This window comes from Ranitomeya imitator, chromosome 3 (genome assembly GCF_032444005.1).
Source record: "Ranitomeya imitator isolate aRanImi1 chromosome 3, aRanImi1.pri, whole genome shotgun sequence".
Taxonomy (NCBI): Eukaryota; Metazoa; Chordata; class Amphibia; order Anura; family Dendrobatidae; genus Ranitomeya; species Ranitomeya imitator.
Window position 1 is genome coordinate 829514288 of NC_091284.1, and position 19109 is coordinate 829533396.

The 19109-nt window shown below is 48.9% G+C and overlaps 1 protein-coding gene across 1 annotated transcript in view; it reads left to right on the forward strand.

Annotated features, from left to right (window-relative positions):
* The window catches only part of XRRA1 (X-ray radiation resistance associated 1), a 62998-nt gene that overhangs the window by 26616 nt on the left and 17273 nt on the right, over positions 1-19109 (forward strand). The window contains exons 9-11 of the mRNA XM_069759461.1: positions 1295-1485; positions 1562-1611; positions 2027-2125. Coding sequence (XP_069615562.1) covers positions 1295-1485; positions 1562-1611; positions 2027-2125 — 340 coding nt within the window. The remainder of the gene's footprint in view (positions 1-1294; positions 1486-1561; positions 1612-2026; positions 2126-19109) is intronic.

Below are 19109 nucleotides of genomic sequence, written 5' to 3' on the forward strand. Positions count from 1 at the left end.
TCAGTAATGTAATGTATGTACACAGTGACTGCACCAGCAGAATAGAGAGTGCAGCTCTGGGGTATAATACAGGATGTAACTCCGGATCAGTAATGTAATGTATGTACACAGTGACTGCACCAGCAGAATAGTGAGTGCAGCTCTGGGGTATAACACAGGATGTAACTCAGGATCAGTAATGTAATGTATGTACACAGTGACTGCACCAGCAGAATAGTGAGTGCAGCTCTGGGGTATAATACAGGAGGTAACTCAGGATCAGTAATGTAATGTATGTACACAGTGACTGTACCAGCAGAATAGTGAGTGCAGCTATGGGGTATAATACAGGATGTAACTCAGGAACAGTAATGTATGTACACAGTGACTGCACCAGCAGAATAGTGAGTCCAGCTCTGAGGTATAATACAGGAGGTAACTCAGGATCAGTAATGTAATGTATGTACACAGTGACTGCACCAGCAGAATAGTGAGTGCAGCTCTGGGGTATAATACAGGAGGTAACTCCGGATCAGTAATGTAATGTATGTACATAGTGACTGCACCAGCAGAATAGTGAGTGCAGCTCTGGGGTATAATACAGGATGTAACTCAGGATCAGTAATGTAATGTATGTACACAGTGACTGCACCACCTTGAATAGTGAGTGCAGCTCTGGAGTATAATACAGGATGTAACTCAAGATCAGTAATGTAATGTATGTACACAGTGACTGCACCAGCAGAATAGTGAGTGCAGCTCTGGGGTATAATACAGGATGTAACTCAGGATCAGTAATGTATGTACACAGTGACTGCACCAGCAGAATAGTGAGTGCAGCTCTGGGGTATAATACAGGATGTAACTCAGGATCAGTAATGTAATGTATGTACACAGTGACTGCACCAGCAGAATAGTGAGTGCAGCTCTGGGGTATAATACAGGATGTAACTCAGGATCAGTAATGTATGTACACAGTGACTGCACCAGCAGAATAGTGAGTGCAGCTCTGGTGTATCATACAGGATGTAACTCAGGATCAGTAATGTATGTACACAGTGACTGCACCAGCAGAATAGTGAGTGCAGCTCTGGGGTATAATACAGGATGTAACTCAGGATCAGTAATGTAATGTATGTACACAGTGACTGCACCAGCAGAATAGTGAGTGCAGCTCTGGAGTATAATACAGGATGTAACTCAGTGCAGCCTCCTCCTGCATGTGACCTGTGTAGTAACCAGATATATATATATATATATATATATATATATATATATATATATATATATATAATTCTAATCTGTGGGTCTTCAGGTTGCGGCTGCTGAATCTGGATGGGAACGCCCTGTCCTCTGTCCCAGCGCTGTCCGGAGCAGCGAGCGCAGCAGAGCCAGGAGCAGTGTTGGAGGAGGAGAGGACAGGAGATGACTTGGAGCGGAGGACGGCCGCTGACCACACAGTGCAGTACGTGGTGTCACACAGCAGGAAGGATCCTGACCGGACAGGTGACGGCTCCTAACAGCTGAAATTTAAAGGGCAACTCCTGAAAAGTTTCTATGTGACTTCTGCTTGTCTTTGCAGAGGTGGTCTTCCCGTCCCCCCGATATCTGGCCACATCGCACCGTGCACTGGTGAGTACAATGCTGGAGGTTTTACATCATTTCGTCATCTCTAACCTCATAATGTATTTACCGATCCATTTTCTCAGCGATTGTTCAGACCTCTGCTTGCTGGCAGAGAATGGAAACTTTCACATTCACATTGCTTGGGCTGATACTTACTACTGATTGGTTGTTACAGTTGTATCCAGTAGACTGGGGGTCCGCAACCTTCAGCATTTCAGCCAATGCAAAACTAGAACCTCAGTATCCTGACAGTCACAGCCTGTCAGGAAATGCTGGGAGTTGTAGTGTCACAAAATCTTCAGTGCAGCTGGCTGCTGATCCCCAGGACTTGACAGTGTGTGAGTCATCATCATCCTCATCAGTGCATCATTAGTCATCTGCCACCTACTTCTGTGAAACTTTGCTCTTTTTTGTCTTGCAGAAACCCCTGGATATCACCATCCCCGCCTCCGCCCTGTATGGCCCCCTCTTATCTCCTCCTCTGCCGAGCCTGAAGACCCTGAGCCTGGCGGATAACAAGGTGCGTGCATCTATCTATACGGACCCCCATCTGTAATCAATTGGATTAAGGTCAGGACTGTGACTAGGCCACTCCAAAGTCTTCATTTTGTTTTTCTTAACCCATTCAGGGGTGGACTTGCTGGTGTGTTTTGGATCATTAGCTGCTGCATAACCCAAGTGCGCTGCAGCTGTAGGTCACAAACAGATGGCCGGACATTCTCCTGCAGGATTTTGTGGTAGCAGAAATCATGGTTCCATTTACCACAGCAAGTCTTCCAGGTCCTGAAGCAGCAAAACAGCCCCAGACCATCACACTACCACCACCATATTTTACTGTTGGCATTATGTTCCTATTCTGGAATGCTGTTACTTCTACGTCAGATGTCATGGGACATACACCTTCCAAAAAGTTCAACTTTTGCCTCGGCAGTCCACAGAGTATTCTCCCAAAAGTGTCTGGGATCATCAAGATGTTTTCTGGCAAAACTGAGCTGAGCTTTTATGCTCTTATTGCTCAGCAGTGGTTTTCGTCTTGGACCTCTGTCACGCAGGCCATTTTTGCCCAGTCTCTTTCTTATGGATCATGAACACTGATCTTAACTGAGGCAAGTGAGGCCTGCAGTTCTTTGGATGTTGTTTTTGGGTCTTTTCTGACCTCCTGGATGAGTTGTCGCTGCGCACTTGGGGTAATTTTGGTCGGCCGGCCACTCCTGCATAGGTTCATCACTGCTTCATGTTTTCACCATTTGTGGATAATGACTCTCACTGTGGTTCGCTGGAGTCCCAAAGCTTTAGAAATGGCTTTATAACCTGTTATGATGCGGTGGTCTAGGAGCAACATGGAACGAGCTCTGAAGGAAGTGGTAACTGTACTGACCGCAGTCCCTAAGCTCAACACAACACTAGAAGTAGCCGTGGAATGCTCCTAACTCTCCCTAGGCATCTCGTCACAGCCTAAGAACTAACTACCCCTAAAGAAAGAAGCAGGAAAGCTATCTTGCCTCAGAGAAAATCCCCAAAGGATAGATTAGCCCCCTGTTGTGAATTCTGTGGCAGAGCTCCCTCCTGTGGTCACAAGTGGTACTTCGGCTGATTCTCTCTGGGAGCTTCCGTTTGTGGAGGAAAGTAGTACTGCGGCTTCTGAGTTTCCTCCCTCAGGTGATCTGGTGAGGTCGTTAGGTGCTTCTCTACTTAACTCCACCTAGTGCTTTGATCCATGCTTCCTGTCAATGTTCCAGTGTTGGACTTGTTTTTCCCTGGATCATTCCTGTGGCCTGCTGCTCTGCATAGCTAAGTTCTTCTTTGCTATTTGTTTGCTATTTTTTCTGTCCAGCTTGTCTAATTGTTTTGCTGGAAGCTCTGGGACGCAAAGGGTGCACCTCCGTGCCGTTAGTTCGGTACGGAGGGTCTTTTTGCCCCCTTTGCGTGGTTTTCTTTAGGGTTTTGTGTAGACCGCAAAGTTATCTTTCCTATCCTCGCTCTGTTAAGAAAGTCGGGCCTCACTTTGCTGAATCTATTTCATCCCTACGTTTGTCTTTTCATCTTAACTCACAGTCATTATATGTGGGGGGCTGCCTTTTCTTTTGGGGTATTTCTCTGAGGCAAGGTAGGCTTATTTTCTATCTTCAGGCTAGTTAGTTTCTCAGGCTGTGCCGAGTTGCATAGGCAGAGTTAGGCGCAATCCACGGCTGCCTCTAGTGTTGTTTGGAGAGGATTAGGGATTGCGGTCTGCAGAGTTCCCACGTCTCAGAGCTCGTTCTATTATTTTGGGTTATTGTCAGATCACTGTATGTGCTCTGACCGCTATGTCCATTGTGATACTGAATTGCCTATCACAACAGCCCCCCACAAATAATGACTGTGAGTGGAGAGGGAAAAGACATACACAGAATGAAACCAGGATGAGCACAGGAGGCCAGTCTAGCTAGATAGATAGGACAGAATGGAATACTGTGCGGTCAGTATAAAACACTACAAAAATCCACGCAGAGATTACAAAAATCTCCACACCTGACTAAATGTGTGGAGGGTAAATCTGCTTCCCAGAGCTTCCAGCAACACAGAGTTAATTCATACTGATAAGCTGGACAAACATAGAAAGCACAGAACGGATAACTGTGAACAGAAAAGCGCAAGCAAAAACTTAGCTTAGCTGAACTGGTCAGGATAACAGGGAAATCCAAAGAGATGTGAATCCAACCAGGTACCATTTACAAGTGGCACTGGCTGAAGAAAGAGCCAGGCCTAAATAGCCGAGCAGAAGAGACGATAAGTGGAGGCAACTAAGTCTCTGGTACCAAAAATCCCAGGATGACCAGCCAACACTGAACAATGAACCTCAGAAATTACCTTACTTGTCCATCTATCAGGAACAAACAGCTTCCCCACTGGACAGCGGTCACGCCTATCAGCCTGAAATTCCTGAAGCACCCGCCGCAAATCAGGAAGATGGCAGAAAGAATCACCCCATCCTTAAGAATGCCAACCGGCTCCAGGACACCAGGAGAATCAGGCGAAAAACTCCTAGAGAGGGCATCAGCCTTAACATTCTTAGATCCCGGAAGATACGAGACCACAAAATCAAAACGGGAGAAAAACAGGGACCATCGAGCCTGTCTAGGGTTCAGCCGCTTGGCCGACTCGAGGTAAATCAGATTCTTATGATCGGTCAGGACCACAACACGGTGTTTAGCTCCCTCAAGCCAATGTCACCACTCCTCAAACGCCCACTTCATAGCCAACAACTCCCGAATGCCGACATCATAATTGCGTTCAGCAGGCAAAAACTTTCTGGAAAAAAAAGCACACGGTTTCATCAAAGAGCCATCAGATTCCCTCTGAGACAAAACGGCCCCTGCCCCAATCTCAGAAGCGTCGACCTCAACCTGAAAAGGAAGAGAAACATCCGGTTGATGCAACACAGGGGCAGAAGTAAAACGGCGTTTAAGCTCCTGAAAGGCCTCAACAGCCTCAGAGGACCAATTCGTCACATCAGCACCTTTCTTCGTCAAATCAGTAAGGGGCTTAACCACACTGGAAAAGTTGGCAATGAAACGGCGATAGAAATTAGCAAAGCCCAAAAATTTTTGAAGACCCTTCACAGATGTGGGTTGAATCCAGTCATGAATAGCTTGGACCTTAACAGGATCCATTTCTATAGACGAGGGAGAAAAAATAAAACCCAAAAAAGAGACCTTCTGAACTCTGAATAGGCACTTAGACCCCTTAACAAACAAAGCATTATCACGAAGGATCTGGAACACCATCCTGACCTGCTTCACATGAGACTCCCAATCATTGGAAAAAATCAAAATATCATCCAAATATACGACCATGAATTTATCAAGATAATTGCGGAAAATATCATGCATGAAGGATTGAAACACAGATGGAGCATTAGAGAGCCCAAATGGCATCACAAGGTATTCAAAATGGCCTTCGGGCGTATTAAATGCAGTTTTCCATTCGTCACCTTGTTTAATACGAACAAGATTATTAGCCCCTCGGAGGTCAATCTTAGTAAACCAACTAGCCCCCTTAATCTGAGCAAACAAATTAGTAAGCAAAGGCAAGGGGTATTGGAATTTGACCGTGATCTTATTAAGAAGGTGATAATCAATACAGGGTCTTAAGAAGCCATCCTTCTTAGCAACAAAAAATAAACCCGCTCCCAATGGTGACGAAGATGGCCGAATATGCCCCTTCTCCAAAGACTCCTTAACATAACTCCGCATGGCGGCATGCTCTGGCACAGACAGATTGAAAAGTCGCCCCTTAGGGAACTTACAAAATGGAATCAAGTTAATAGCACAATCACAGTCCCTATGTGGAGGAAGGGAACTGGACTTGGGCTCATCAAATACATCCTGAAAATCTGACAAAAACTCAGGGACCTCAGAAGAGGGGGAAGAGGAAATTGACATCAAAGGAACGTCACTATGTACCCCTTGACAACCCCAACTAGTCACAGACATAGTTTTCCAATCCAGCACCAGATTATGTTCCTGTAACCATGGAAATCCCAGTACAACAACATCATGCAGGTTACGCAACACCAGAAAACGGCAATCTTCCTGATGTGCTGGAGCCATGTACATGGTCATCTGCGTCCAGTACTGAGGTTTATCCTTGGCCAAGGGTGTAGCGTCAATGCCCCTCAAAGGAATAGGGCTCTGCAAAGGCTGCAAGGAAAAACCACAGCGCCTGGCGAATTCTAAGTCCATTAAGTTCAGGGCAGCGCCTAAATCCACAAATGCCATGACAGAAAAGGATGACAATGAGCAAATCAGGGTCACAGATAAGAGAAATTTAGGCTGTATAGTACTAATGCTAACAGACCTAGCGACTCTCTTAGTACGCTTAGGGCAATCAGAGATAACATGAGCATAATCACCACAGTAAAAACACAGCCTATTCTGACGTCTGAATTCCTGCCGTTCTGTTCTAGTCAAAATCCTATCACATTGCATAGGTTCTGGACTCTGCTCAGAGGATACTGCCATATGGTGCACAGCTTTGCACTCGCGCAGATGCCGATCAATCTGAATGGCTAGCGACATAGATTCGCTCAAACCGGCAGGCGTAGGAAAGCCCACCATAACATCTTTAAGGGCTTCAGAAAGACCTTTTCTGAAAATAGCAGCCAGAGCCTCTTCATTCCATTTAGTGAGCACAGACCATTTTCTAAATTTCTGGCAGTATAACTCTGCCGCTTCCTGACCTTGACACAAGGCCAACAGGGTTTTTTCTGCATGATCCACAGAATTAAGGTACTGTCACACTAGACGATATCGCTAGCGATCCGTGACGTTGCAGCGTCCTCGCTAGCGATATCGTCCAGTGTGACAGGCAGCAGCGATCAGGCCCCTGCTGTGCTGTCGCTGGTCGGGGAAGAAAGTCCAGAACTTTATTTCGTCGCTGGACTCCCCGCAGACATCGCTGAATCGGCGTGTGTGACACCGATTCAGCGATGTCTTCACTGGTAACCAGGGTAAACATCGGGTAACTAAGCGCAGGGCCGCGCTTAGTAACCCGATGTTTACCCTGGTTACCATCCTAAAAGTAAAAAAACAAACAGTACATACTTACCTACAGCCGTCTGTCCTCCAGCGCTGTGCTCTGCTCTCCTCCTGCTCTGGCTGTGAGCGTCGGTCAGCCGGAAAGCAGAGCGGTGACGTCACCGCTCTGCTTTCTGGCTGCCCGGCGCTCACAGCCAGACCAGAGAAGCAGAGCGCCGAGGACAGACAGCGGAAGGTAAGTATGTAGCGTTTGTTTTTTTTACTTTTTAGGATGGTAACCAGGGTAAACATCGGGTTACTAAGCGCGGCCCTGCGCTTAGTTACCCGATGTTTACCCTGGTTACTGGGGACCTCGGGATCGTTGGTCGCTGGAGAGCGGTCTGTGTGACAGCTCTCCAGCGACCAAACAGCGACGCTGCAGCGATCCGGATCGTTGTCGGTATCGCTGCAGCGTCGCTATGTGTGACGGTACCTTTAGGTTCGTCATACAATAATCCGAGCGCTTGAAAAAATGCATCAACATTCAATAATGCCGGATCCCCTGTTTCAAGAGAAAAAGCCCAGTCTTGAGGGTCACCACGCAGCAAGGATATGATGATTTTTACTTGCTGAATGGGATCACCAGAAGAACGGGGTTTCAAAGAAAAAAACAATCTGCAGTTATTTTTAAAGTTCAAAAACTTGGATCTGTCCCCAAAAAACAAATCAGGAGTAGGAATTCTGGGCTCTAAAGCCGGAGTCTGGACAACATAGTCCTGGATACTCTGTACTCTTGCAGCAAGTTGATCCACACGAGAAAACAAACCCTGAACATCCATGCCAGAGCACAAATCCTGAACCACCCAGATATCAAGAGGAAAAAAAAAGACAAACCAGAGCACAGAAAAAAAAATGGTTCAGAACTTTCTTTTCCTTCTTTTGAGATGCATTTAATTCATTTTTGGCCACTTGTACTGTTATGATACGGTGGTCTAGGAGCAACATGGAACGAGCTCTGAAGGAAGTGGTAACTGTACTGACCGCAGTCCCTAAGCTCAACACAACACTAGAAGTAGCCGTGGAATGCTCCTAACTCTCCCTAGGCATCTCGTCACAGCCTAAGAGCTAACTACCCCTAAAGAAAGAAGCAGGAAAACTATCTTGCCTCAGAGAAAATCCCCAAAGGATAGATTAGCCCCCCACAAATAATGACTGTGAGTGGAGAGGGAAAAGACATACACAGAATGAAACCAGGATGAGCACAGGAGGCCAGTCTAGCTAAGTAGATAGGACAGGATGGAATACTGTGCGGTCAGTATAAAACACTACAAAAATCCACGCAGAGTTTACAAAAAAATATCCACACCTGACTAAAGGTGTGGAGGGTAAATCTGCTTCCCAGAGCTTCCAGCATGACAGAATTAATTCATACTGATAAGCTGGACAAACATAGAAAGCACTAAACGGATAAGTCCACAAACTGTGAACAGAAAAGCGCAAGCAAAAACTTAGCTTTGCTGAACTGGTCAGGATAACAGGGAACTCCAAAGAGATGTGAATCCAACCAAAAACCATTTACAAGTGGCACTGGCGGAAGGAAAGAGCCAGGCATAAATAGCCGAGCAGAAAAGACAATCAGTAGAAGCAGCTGCTGACAGCTAACTCCAAGGAGCAGCCATACCACTTGAAACCACAAGAGGGAGCCCAAGAGCAGAACTCACAAAAGTGCCACTTACAACCACCGGAGGGAGCCCAAGAGCGGAATTCACAACAATAACCTTTTCCAGACTGATAAATCTCAATTACTTTGTTTCTCATTTGTCCTACAATTTCTTTGGATTGCGGCATGATGTCTAGCTTTTGAGGAACTTTTGGTCTACTTCACTTTGTCTGGCAAGTCCTATTTAAGTGATTTCTTGATTGACCCTAGGGGTGGCAGTAATCAGGCCTGGGTGTGGCTAGGGAATGTGACCTCAGCTTCCCAAAGATGTGATAAACCAAAGTTACTTTATGTTTTAAAGGGGAAGGGGCAATCACTTTTTCACGCAGGGCCCTGAAGATTTGGATTTGTTTTCATTTACAAATTGCATTTTGTGTTTACTTGTGTTATATTTGTCTAATATTTTAATTTGTTTGATCTGAAATATTTAGGTGTGACAAACATGCTAAAGAATAGGAAATCAGGAAGGGGGAAAATACTTTTTCACACAACTGTTCATGATAAGATCCTGTCTGCAGTCACCACTAGGGGGAGCTCCCTGTATACAGAGATACATGATAAGATCCTGTCTGCAGCCACCACTAGGGGGAGCTCCCTGTATACAGAGATACATGATAAGATCCTGTCTGCAGCCACCACTAGGGGGAGCTCCCTGTATACAGAGATACGTGATAAGATCCTGTCTGCAGCCACCACTAGGGGAGCTCCCTGTATACAGAGATACATGATAGGATCCTGTCTGCAGCCACCACTAGGGGGAGCTCCCTGTATACAGAGATACATGATAAGATCCTGTCTGCAGCCACCACTAGGGGGAGCTCCCTGTATACAGAGATACAGGATAAGATTCTGTCTGCAGCCACCACTAGGGGGAGCTCCCTGTATACAGAGATACAGGATAAGATTCTGTCTGCAGCCACCACTAGGGGGAGCTCCCTGTATACAGAGATACAGGATAAGATCCTGTCTGCAGCCACCACTAGGGGGAGCTCCCTGTATACAGAAATACATGATAAGATCCTGTCTGCAGTCACCACTAGGGGGAGCTCCCTGTATACAGAGATACATGATAAGATCCTGTCTGCAGCCACCACTAGGGGGAGCTCCCTGTATACAGAGATACATGATAAGATCCTGTCTGCAGCCACCACTAGGGGGAGCTCCCTGTATACAGAGATACATGATAAGATCCTGTCTGCAGCCACCACTAGGGGGAGCTCCCTGTATACAGAAATACATGATAAGATCCTGTCTGCAGTCACCACTAGGGGGAGCTCCCTGTATACAGAGATACATGATAAGATCCTGTCTGCAGTCACCACTAGGGGGAGCTCCCTGTATACAGAGATACATGATAAGATCCTGCCTGCAGCCACCACTAGGGGGAGCTCCCTGTATACAGAGATACATGATAAGAACCTGTCTGCAGCCACCACTAGGGGGAGCTCCCTGTATACAGAGATACATGATAAGATCCTGTCTGCAGTCACCACTAGGGGGAGCTCCCTGTATACAGAGATACATGATAAGATCCTGTCTGCAGCCACCACTAGGGGGAGCTCCCTGTACACAGAGATACATGATAAGATCCTGTCTGCAGTCACCACTAGGGGGAGCTCCCTGTATACAGAGATACATGATAAGATCCTGTCTGCAGCCACCACTAGGGGGAGCTCCCTGTATACAGAGATACATGATAAGATCCTGTCTGCAGCCACCACTAGAGGGAGCTCCCTGTATACAGAGATACATGATAAGATCCTGTCGGCAGTCACCACTAGAGGGAGCTCCCTGTATACAGAGATACATGATAAGATCCTGTCTGCAGCCACCACTAGGGGGAGCTCCCTGTATACAGAGATACATGATAAGATCCTGTCTGTAGCCACCACTAGAGGGAGCTCCCTGTATACACAGATAAATGATAGGATCCTGTCTGCAGCCACCACTAGGGGGAGCTCCCTGTATACAGAGATACATGATAAGATCCTGTCTGCAGTCACCACTAGGGGGAGCTCCCTGTATACAGAGATACATGATAAGATCCTGTCTGCAGCCACCACTAGGGGGAGCTCCCTGTATACAGAGATACATGATAAGATCCTGTCTGCAGCCACCACTAGGGGGAGCTCCCTGTATACACAGATACATGATAAGATTCTGTCCGCAGCCACCACTAGGGGGAGCTCCCTGTATACAGAGATACATGATAAGATCCTGTCTGCAGTCACCACTAGGGGGAGCTCCCTGTATACAGAGATACATGATAAGATCCTGTCTGCAGCCACCACTAGGGGGAGCTCCCTGTATACAGAGATACATGATAAGATCCTGTCTGCAGCCACCACTAGAGGGAGCTCCCTGTATACAGAGATACATGATAAGATCCTGTCGGCAGTCACCACTAGAGGGAGCTCCCTGTATACAGAGATACATGATAAGATCCTGTCTGCAGCCACCACTAGGGGGAGCTCCCTGTATACAGAGATAAATGATAGGATCCTGTCTGCAGCCACCACTAGGGGGAGCTCCCTATATACAGAGATACATGATAAGCTCCTGTCTGCAGTCACCACTAGGGGGAGCTCCCTGTATACAGAGATACATGATAAGATCCTGTCTGCAGCCACCACTAGGGGAAGCTCCCTGTATACAGATTTCTTCATCCTTTATTTGTGGTCCTTATTAGTTGTGGATTTGCCCTCTATAGTGGTGAATGGCTGACTATAGCTCCACATTTATTTCTAATTTAACCCCTTACCGACATTGGGTTTAATAGTATGCTGATGTCGGTATCCACCATTTTGATGTGGGCTGCGGCGCTGACATGTGCCCGCAATAGCCACAGGTGGAATCAAAATCCACCCGTGGCTATTAACTATTTAAAATGCCGCTGTCAAACTCTCATAGCGGCATTTAAATTGCTCTTCCGGGCCATGGGGCAGGAAATATGCGAATTGGTGACCCCGTCACGTGATCCGGGGTCATCGGTTCGTCGGCATGACAATCAGAGGTCTCCTTGAGAGTTCCATGGTTGATGATGCCGGATTGCTGTGAGCGCCACCCTGTGGTCGGCCCTCATAGCAACTCAGCAATTCAGCTACATAGGGGTGATCTGAGCATCGCTCCTATGTAGCAGAGCCGATAAAGCTGTGGTAGCTTCTAGCCTCCCATGGGGGCAATTGCCAGGAGCGGTCACGGTGCTGCTCCTGGCACATTAACCCCCGGAACACTGCGATCAAACATGATCGCAGTGTTCCAACGGCACAGGGAAGCATCCCTGCAGGCCTGAATCCAAAATGGCCACGGGGGCCTTCTGGGTCCTGCAGGGAGGTGGCTTCCAAGTGGCTGCTCAGATCAGCGGTAAGACACTATGCAGTCATGTCCCCCTCTGGGGCAATGTTAGAAAGTAAAAAAATATATATTTACATGTGTAAAAAAAAAAAAACCTAGATAAAGAAAAAAAATATATATATATTGTTCCAATAAATACCGTACATTTCTTTATCTAAATAAAAAACAAGACAATAAAAGTACACGTATTTAGTATCGCCGCGTCCGTAACGACCCCACCTATAAAACTGGCCCACTAGTTAACCCCTTCAGTGAATAACGTAAAAAAAAAATGAGGCAAAAAACATCGCCAAACAAAAAGTGGAATAACACGTGTTCAAAAAGACGGATATACAGTTTACAGTTAGGTCCATATATATTTGGACAGAAACAACATTTTTCTAATTTTGGTTATAGACATTACCACAATGAATTTTAAACAAAACAATTCAGATGCAGTTGAAGTTCAGACTTTCAGCTTTCATTTGAGAGTTTCCACATTAAAATTGGATGAAGGGTTTAGGAGTTTCAGCTCCTTAACATGTGCCACCCTGTTTTTAAACGGACCGAAAGTAATTGGACAATTGACTCCAAGGCTATTTCATGGACAGGTGTGGGCAATCCCTTCGTTATGTCATTCTCAATTAAGCAGATAAAAGGCCTGGAGTTGATTTGAGGTGTGGTGCTGCATTTGGAAGGTTTTGCTGTGAAGTAAACATGCGGTAAAGGAGCTCTCCATGCAGGTGAAACAAGCCATCCTTAAGCTGCGAAAACATAAAAAACCCATCTGAGAAATTGCTACAATATTAGGAGTGGCAAAATCTACAGTTTGGTACATCCTGAGAAAGAAAGAAAGCACTGGTGAACTCATCACTGCAAAAAGACCTGTGCGCCCACGGAAGACAACAGTGGTGGATGATCGCAGAATAATCTCCATGGTGAAAAGAAACCCCTTCACAACAGCCGACCAAGTGACCAACACTCTCCAGGAGGTCGGCGTATCAATATCCAAATCTACCATAGAGAAGACTGCATGAAAGTAACTACAGAGGGTTCACTGCACGGTGCAAGCCACTCATAAGCATCAAGAATAAAAAGGCTAAAAAACATCTAAAAAAGCCGCACAGTTCTGGAAGAACATTCTATGGACAGATGAAACCAACATCAACCTCTACCAGAATGATGGAAAGAGAAAAGTATGGTGAAGGCGTGGTCCAGCTCATGATCCAAAGCATACCACATCATCTGTAAACCCGGCGGAGGCAGTGTGATGGCGCGGGCATGCATAAACCCGGCGGAGGCAGTGTGATGGCGCGGGCATGCATGGCGGCCAGTGGCACTGGTCACTAGTGGTTATTGATGATGTGACACCGGACAGAAGCAGCCGAATGAATTCTGAGGTCTTCAGAGCCGCCATACTGTGTGTTCAGATCCAGCCAAATGCAGCCAAACTGATTGGTCGTCTGTGAAGGATTACCCCTTCCTACCACGTCCCCAATCCGTGACGTCACTACAAAGGCCCAGCTCTCCGGCGCCCCCTTTGTCTCTCAGGTCAGTAAAGGAACTGCACCTAGAGCAAATGGCCGCCGGGGAGACTGCCCTGTTACCCACACTGGGTATTCTAAGATTCGCAATCAGAGTAAAAGGATCAGCCCAAAATTAATTTATGATTTAATTGCCTTAAGGGCGCACTAGATAATTACAAGAAATATACAATCACAATATATCAAGAGTTACAGTCAGAGTACAATATAACAACAATAATACAAGGCTTAAAGGTATAAAGCTGGGGGTCAATTTACCAGGTTGAAGGTCGCTTGTGGAAGCCGGGGGGCATAGCATTCCGCAGGTCCAAAAACTTAGTTGCCGGGCAGCCCCAGAAAGCATGTGCTTGCTCCCCCCTCTGGCTGGCATACCCTGTTCCTTAAGAAATCATCATAGTCTTCTTCTGTGGAGTGAGACCCTCCCAGTGACCTCAGCTTCTTCTTATAAGGCCTTCCTCCTTCCACGGGCGTGGTCCAGGGTGACCAGATAGGTGACGGCGTTGAGCTGCTGGTGCACGAGGTATGGACCCTCCCAGGCTGCCTGAAGCTTGTTTTGTGGGACGGGGACCAGTACCCACACCTTTTTGACCCACCTGGTAGGTCCTTTCACAAGCATTCTGGTCGTACCACCGCTTCTGGTCAGCTTGGGCCTGGGCCATATTGTCATGCACCAGCCGCGTCAAGGCCGTCATTCTGTCCCGGAAGCGCACAACATACTCAATGGCCGACACTCCAGGGGTGGCCAAATCTCCTTCCCACGCTTCCTTCACTAGAGCAAGGGGCCCCCGTACTCGTCGCCCATACAGGAGCTCAAAGGGGGAGAACCCCGTTGAGGCCTGTGGAACCTCCCGGTAGGCAAATAGAAGGTGTGGGAGATACCGCTCCCAATCTCTCCCGTGGGAGTCGACCAACATCTTAAGCATCTGCTTTAAGGTGCCGTTGAACCGCTCACGCAGGCCATTGGTCTGTGGGTGATACGGGCTGGCTACCAGATGTTGCACCTGGATCTGCTTACAGAGAGACTCCATCAGCTGAGACATGAACTGGGTCCCTCGGTCGGTGAGCATTTCCTGGGGAAACCCCACTCTGGAGAAGATCTCCAGTAAGGCAGTGGCCACTTTGTCAGCCCGAATGGATGACAAAGCGACCGCCTCCAGGTACCGAGAGGCATAGTCCACTACCGTTAATATGAAGCATTTCCCGGAGCGACTGGGAGTGGACAGAGGTCCAATGAGATCCACAGCCACCCTCGAGAAAGGCTCTTCAATGATGGGCAGAGTTACCAGTGGGGCTTTGGGGCGCCGCCCCGCCTTCCCCACCCTCTGACAGGTGTCACACGAACGGCAGTAGGCAATTACCTCGGTCCTCATTCCAGGCCAGTAGAAATGCTGCGCTAGCCTGGCCCTGGTCTTAGCGATCCCTAGGTGTCCGGCCATGGGAATCTCGTGGGCTATCCGCAACAATTCCGCCCTGAACGGATAGGGTACCACTAACTGTCGGTCCCTGGGCCACGCCTCCGGGGAACCCTGCTGGACCGATACTCGGTACAGCCGTCCCTGGTCCCAGACCACCCGCTCGCGGTCTGACTCCCCAGGAGGCTGTGCCGCCTGCTCCTTGAGAGCTTTCAGGCTAGCGTCGGCTTCCAACGCTGCCTGAAATCCCTGACTCGATGTGGCGAGAATGGACGACACCGCCACATCCGCTGTCAGCTCCCCGGGATCTGTCTCCTGGCCGCTGTCTGACTCGGCAGCCACTTGGTCAGAGAGGGGGAAGCCGTCGGACCTCTGCAAGGCTCCTTGGGCTCCGGCGCTCCCACTCCGGGTGACAGCGGCCACGACCGCTGTGCCCATGGGTAGCACTTGCTTCCCCCCGGCCCCTGACCAAGTCGCCGGGTCAGGCAGACTTTCCTGCCCTCCGAACATCCCGGGTGTGGGGAACTCCTGCCCTGGAGTCTTACCTGGTGGCTCCTCTCCGGGGACGCCTCCTCCCCCCATGGCCTGTTCCTCTTCCTGCAGGGGTCCTAGACTCAGCAGGCTGGATTCACTTAGGGGCCCTACGCTGCCCATAGCAGCCCCTCCCTCCACCTCTGAGCTCTCCCCTACAGTCTCCTCACCTGTCCTCCCCGTGAGCCCGGGGTGTGTGGTGTCAGTGTATGGAGTACCCTCAGGTTTCACTCCCTCCCCCACTGTTGGAGGCACATTCAACACATCAACATTCACAGTAGAGTCATGACATTCTTGGGGAGCCGAACTTGGGGGTTCAGTGGCCACATACTGAGACACTAGCCGCCCCAAATCGGTCCCAAGTAATACATTAGCAGGAATATTTGACATTACTCCCACCTCCCGCATTCCCCTCCCGGCTCCCCAGTCCAAAAACAACTTGGCGACAGGCAGCGCCGGCTCCACGCCTCCAATTCCGGAGACGGAAAGGGTTTTCCCCGGTACCAAGTCTTGAGGGGACACCACCTCAGGACGTACCAGGGTTCGTTCAGCGCCTGTGTCCCGCAGTCCCATGACCGCTGAGCGGCCGATAGTGACGGGTTGGTAATTGTCCAGGGACCTCCCACCACCCCCTCCCACACATAAAACAGTGGACGGTTTCGGGGACATGGATGGGGCCTTAAGACGCTGGGGACATGCGGTCTTGAAGTGTCCCAGCTGGTTGCAGTGATGACAACGTCTGGGTTCTGCACCTGGCCTGGAGAGGGCAGCAGGGGGGTACACCCCTTGCACTCTGGGGGCTGGGAAAACAGGGGCAGGATTGGGCTTACCCCCTCTCCAGGTGCTGCTGGCAGGCTTCTTCGGCTCAGGCGCCCTGTTATTGGCATACTCATCTGCCAGGGCGGCTGTAGCAGAAGCCCCCTTCGGTTTCCGGTCACGGAGGAACTGCTGGAGGTCCTCTGGGCAGTTCCACAAGAACTGCTCCATGACGAACAGTTCCTGGACCTCCTGGCGGGTGGTGAGCGCTAGACCCGAGGTCCAGTGCTCTGCAGCTCTCAGCAACGCCCGCATGTGGTCGGTCCAGGTGTCCTTTGGGCCATCTCCAGTCGGTGCTGGCGCTCCGCTGCTCTCTCTGCCGCTGCTTGCTCCGCTGCCCGCTCTGCCGCCTCACGGCGTTCTGCACGCTCTCGCTCTGCCGCTCTCTCTGCTCGCTCTGCCGCCTCACGGCGTTCTGCCCGCTCTCGCTCCTCTGCCTCACGGCGTTCTGCCCGCTCGGCCTCCGCTGCTTTCTCTGTGGCTGCCATGAGTCTCATATAGGCGTCTTCATTACCCGCCTCGAGACGTGCCACTGCCGCTGCAACAAGGGCCTCTGAGGTGGACAGGCTGGGGCGGGTAGGTGGTGGGTAGTCCCTTGCCGGACTAAGCACGGGTGGCTGGCTCCTTGGGGAGTCCTGGCTGAACTCCCCCTTGCCTGGAACAGTGCCGTCCACCACCACCTCCTCATAGACCATAGCACTGGCCTGCGCCCTCACTGCACTCCTGGTGCCCTCCGCCATCTTTGGAACCTCTGGTTACTGACACAGCTGTACCCCTGACCTTGCACACAACTTATTATATCTACACTCTGACCGTCTAGTGCTGGGCTGACCTTAAGACCCCAGCAGCGAAAGTTACCACTGGTAGTCTTTAGTGTCTGGGAGTAGGGGTCCCACGCACACTATTACTCTGATCCCACGTACGCTGCCACCACCCCAATCCGTGACGTCACTACAAAGGCCCAGCTCTCCGGCGCCCCCTTTGTCTCTCAGGTCAGTAAAGGAACTGCACCTAGAGCAAATGGCCGCCGGGGAGACTGCCCTGTTACCCACACTGGGTATTCTAAGATTCGCAATCAGAGTAAAAGGATCAGCCCAAAATTAATTTATGATTTAATTGCCTTAAGGGCGCACTAGATAATTACAAGAAATATACAATCACAATATATCAAGAGTTACAGTCAGAGTACAATATAACAACAATAATACAAGGCTTAAAGGTATAAAGCTGGGGGTCAATTTACCAGGTTGAAGGTCGCTTGTGGAAGCCGGGGGGGCATAGCATTCCGCAGGTCCAAAAACTTAGTTGCCGGGCAGCCCCAGAAAGCATGTGCTTGCTCCCCCCTCTGGCTGGCATACCCTGTTCCTTAAGAAATCATCATAGTCTTCTTCTGTGGAGTGAGACCCTCCCAGTGACCTCAGCTTCTTCTTATACCTAGCTGAGCCCCCCTGCCTGCAGCTGGGTGGGCTTAGCAATCTCCACCCCCTCTGTCTCCCTGCAAGATTTATTCCAATTTCTAATAAATGGGATAACTTCCCTCACGATGATCGGATCAGCACACGGGCAGTACCAGCGCCTGTGGTTTGTTCTGCCGGTCGTACTGGGATCAAACCTGGACCCATTCGGTCCCTGTGGGAGGCTGATCCCTATATCTCGGGTTTCAGACCTTCCACCGTCACGGGAGTCACACTGTTGGATGCACAATTTCTTTAGGGTAAGGAGAATATTTTTTATGAGCCTGTACCTCGGACGATGCGTCCATAATTCACAATTCCATGTTGGAGACGGTTTGGCTGGGCTGCCTTAATAGATGTGTATCCAGTGGCCACTTGGCATGCGTGTTTTAATTAAGCCCCCAAGCATTTCCAAGCCCCCCTGCTGGCGTGGTTTCCTCAGTGAGCTTTTAAAATACCGTCTACAGTTTACACTGAGCTCAGCCCGTTAGCATACTAATAGGAACTTTATTCATAGAAAAGGTGGGGGCCAGGAGCGCTCCTAGCTGCCGACCTGAGACCAGGAGACAAAATGGAGTCACGCCAATCTGTAAGTATGCCTGTTCCAAGATGGCGGCTGTTCCCTCATCACATCGTCGTTCCATACTACAGATGGACAATGACCCAAAACATAAAGCCAAAGCAACCCAGGAGTTTATTAAAGCAAAGAAGTGGAGTATTCTGGAATGGCCAAGTCAGTCACCTGATCTCAACCCAACTGAGCAGCATTTCACTTGTTAAAGACTAAACTTCAGACAGAAAGGCCACAAACAGCAACTGAAAACCACCGCAGTGAAGGCCGAGCATCAAAAAGGAGGAAACACAGCGTCTGGTGATGGCCATGAGTTCAAGACTTCAGGCAGTCATAGCCAACAAAGGGTCTTCAACCAAGTACTAGAAATGAACATTTTATTTAAAATTATTGAATCTGTCCAAGGATATAATGGAACTAGAGAGAGTACAAAGGAGGGCAACAAAATTAATAAAGGGGATGGGAGAACTACAATACCCAGATAGATTAGCGAAATTAGGATTATTTAGTCTAGAAAAAAGACGACTGAGGGGCGATCTAATAACCATGTATAAGTATATAAGGGGACAATACAAATATCTCGCTGAGGATCTGTTTATACCAAGGAAGGTGACGGGCACAAGGG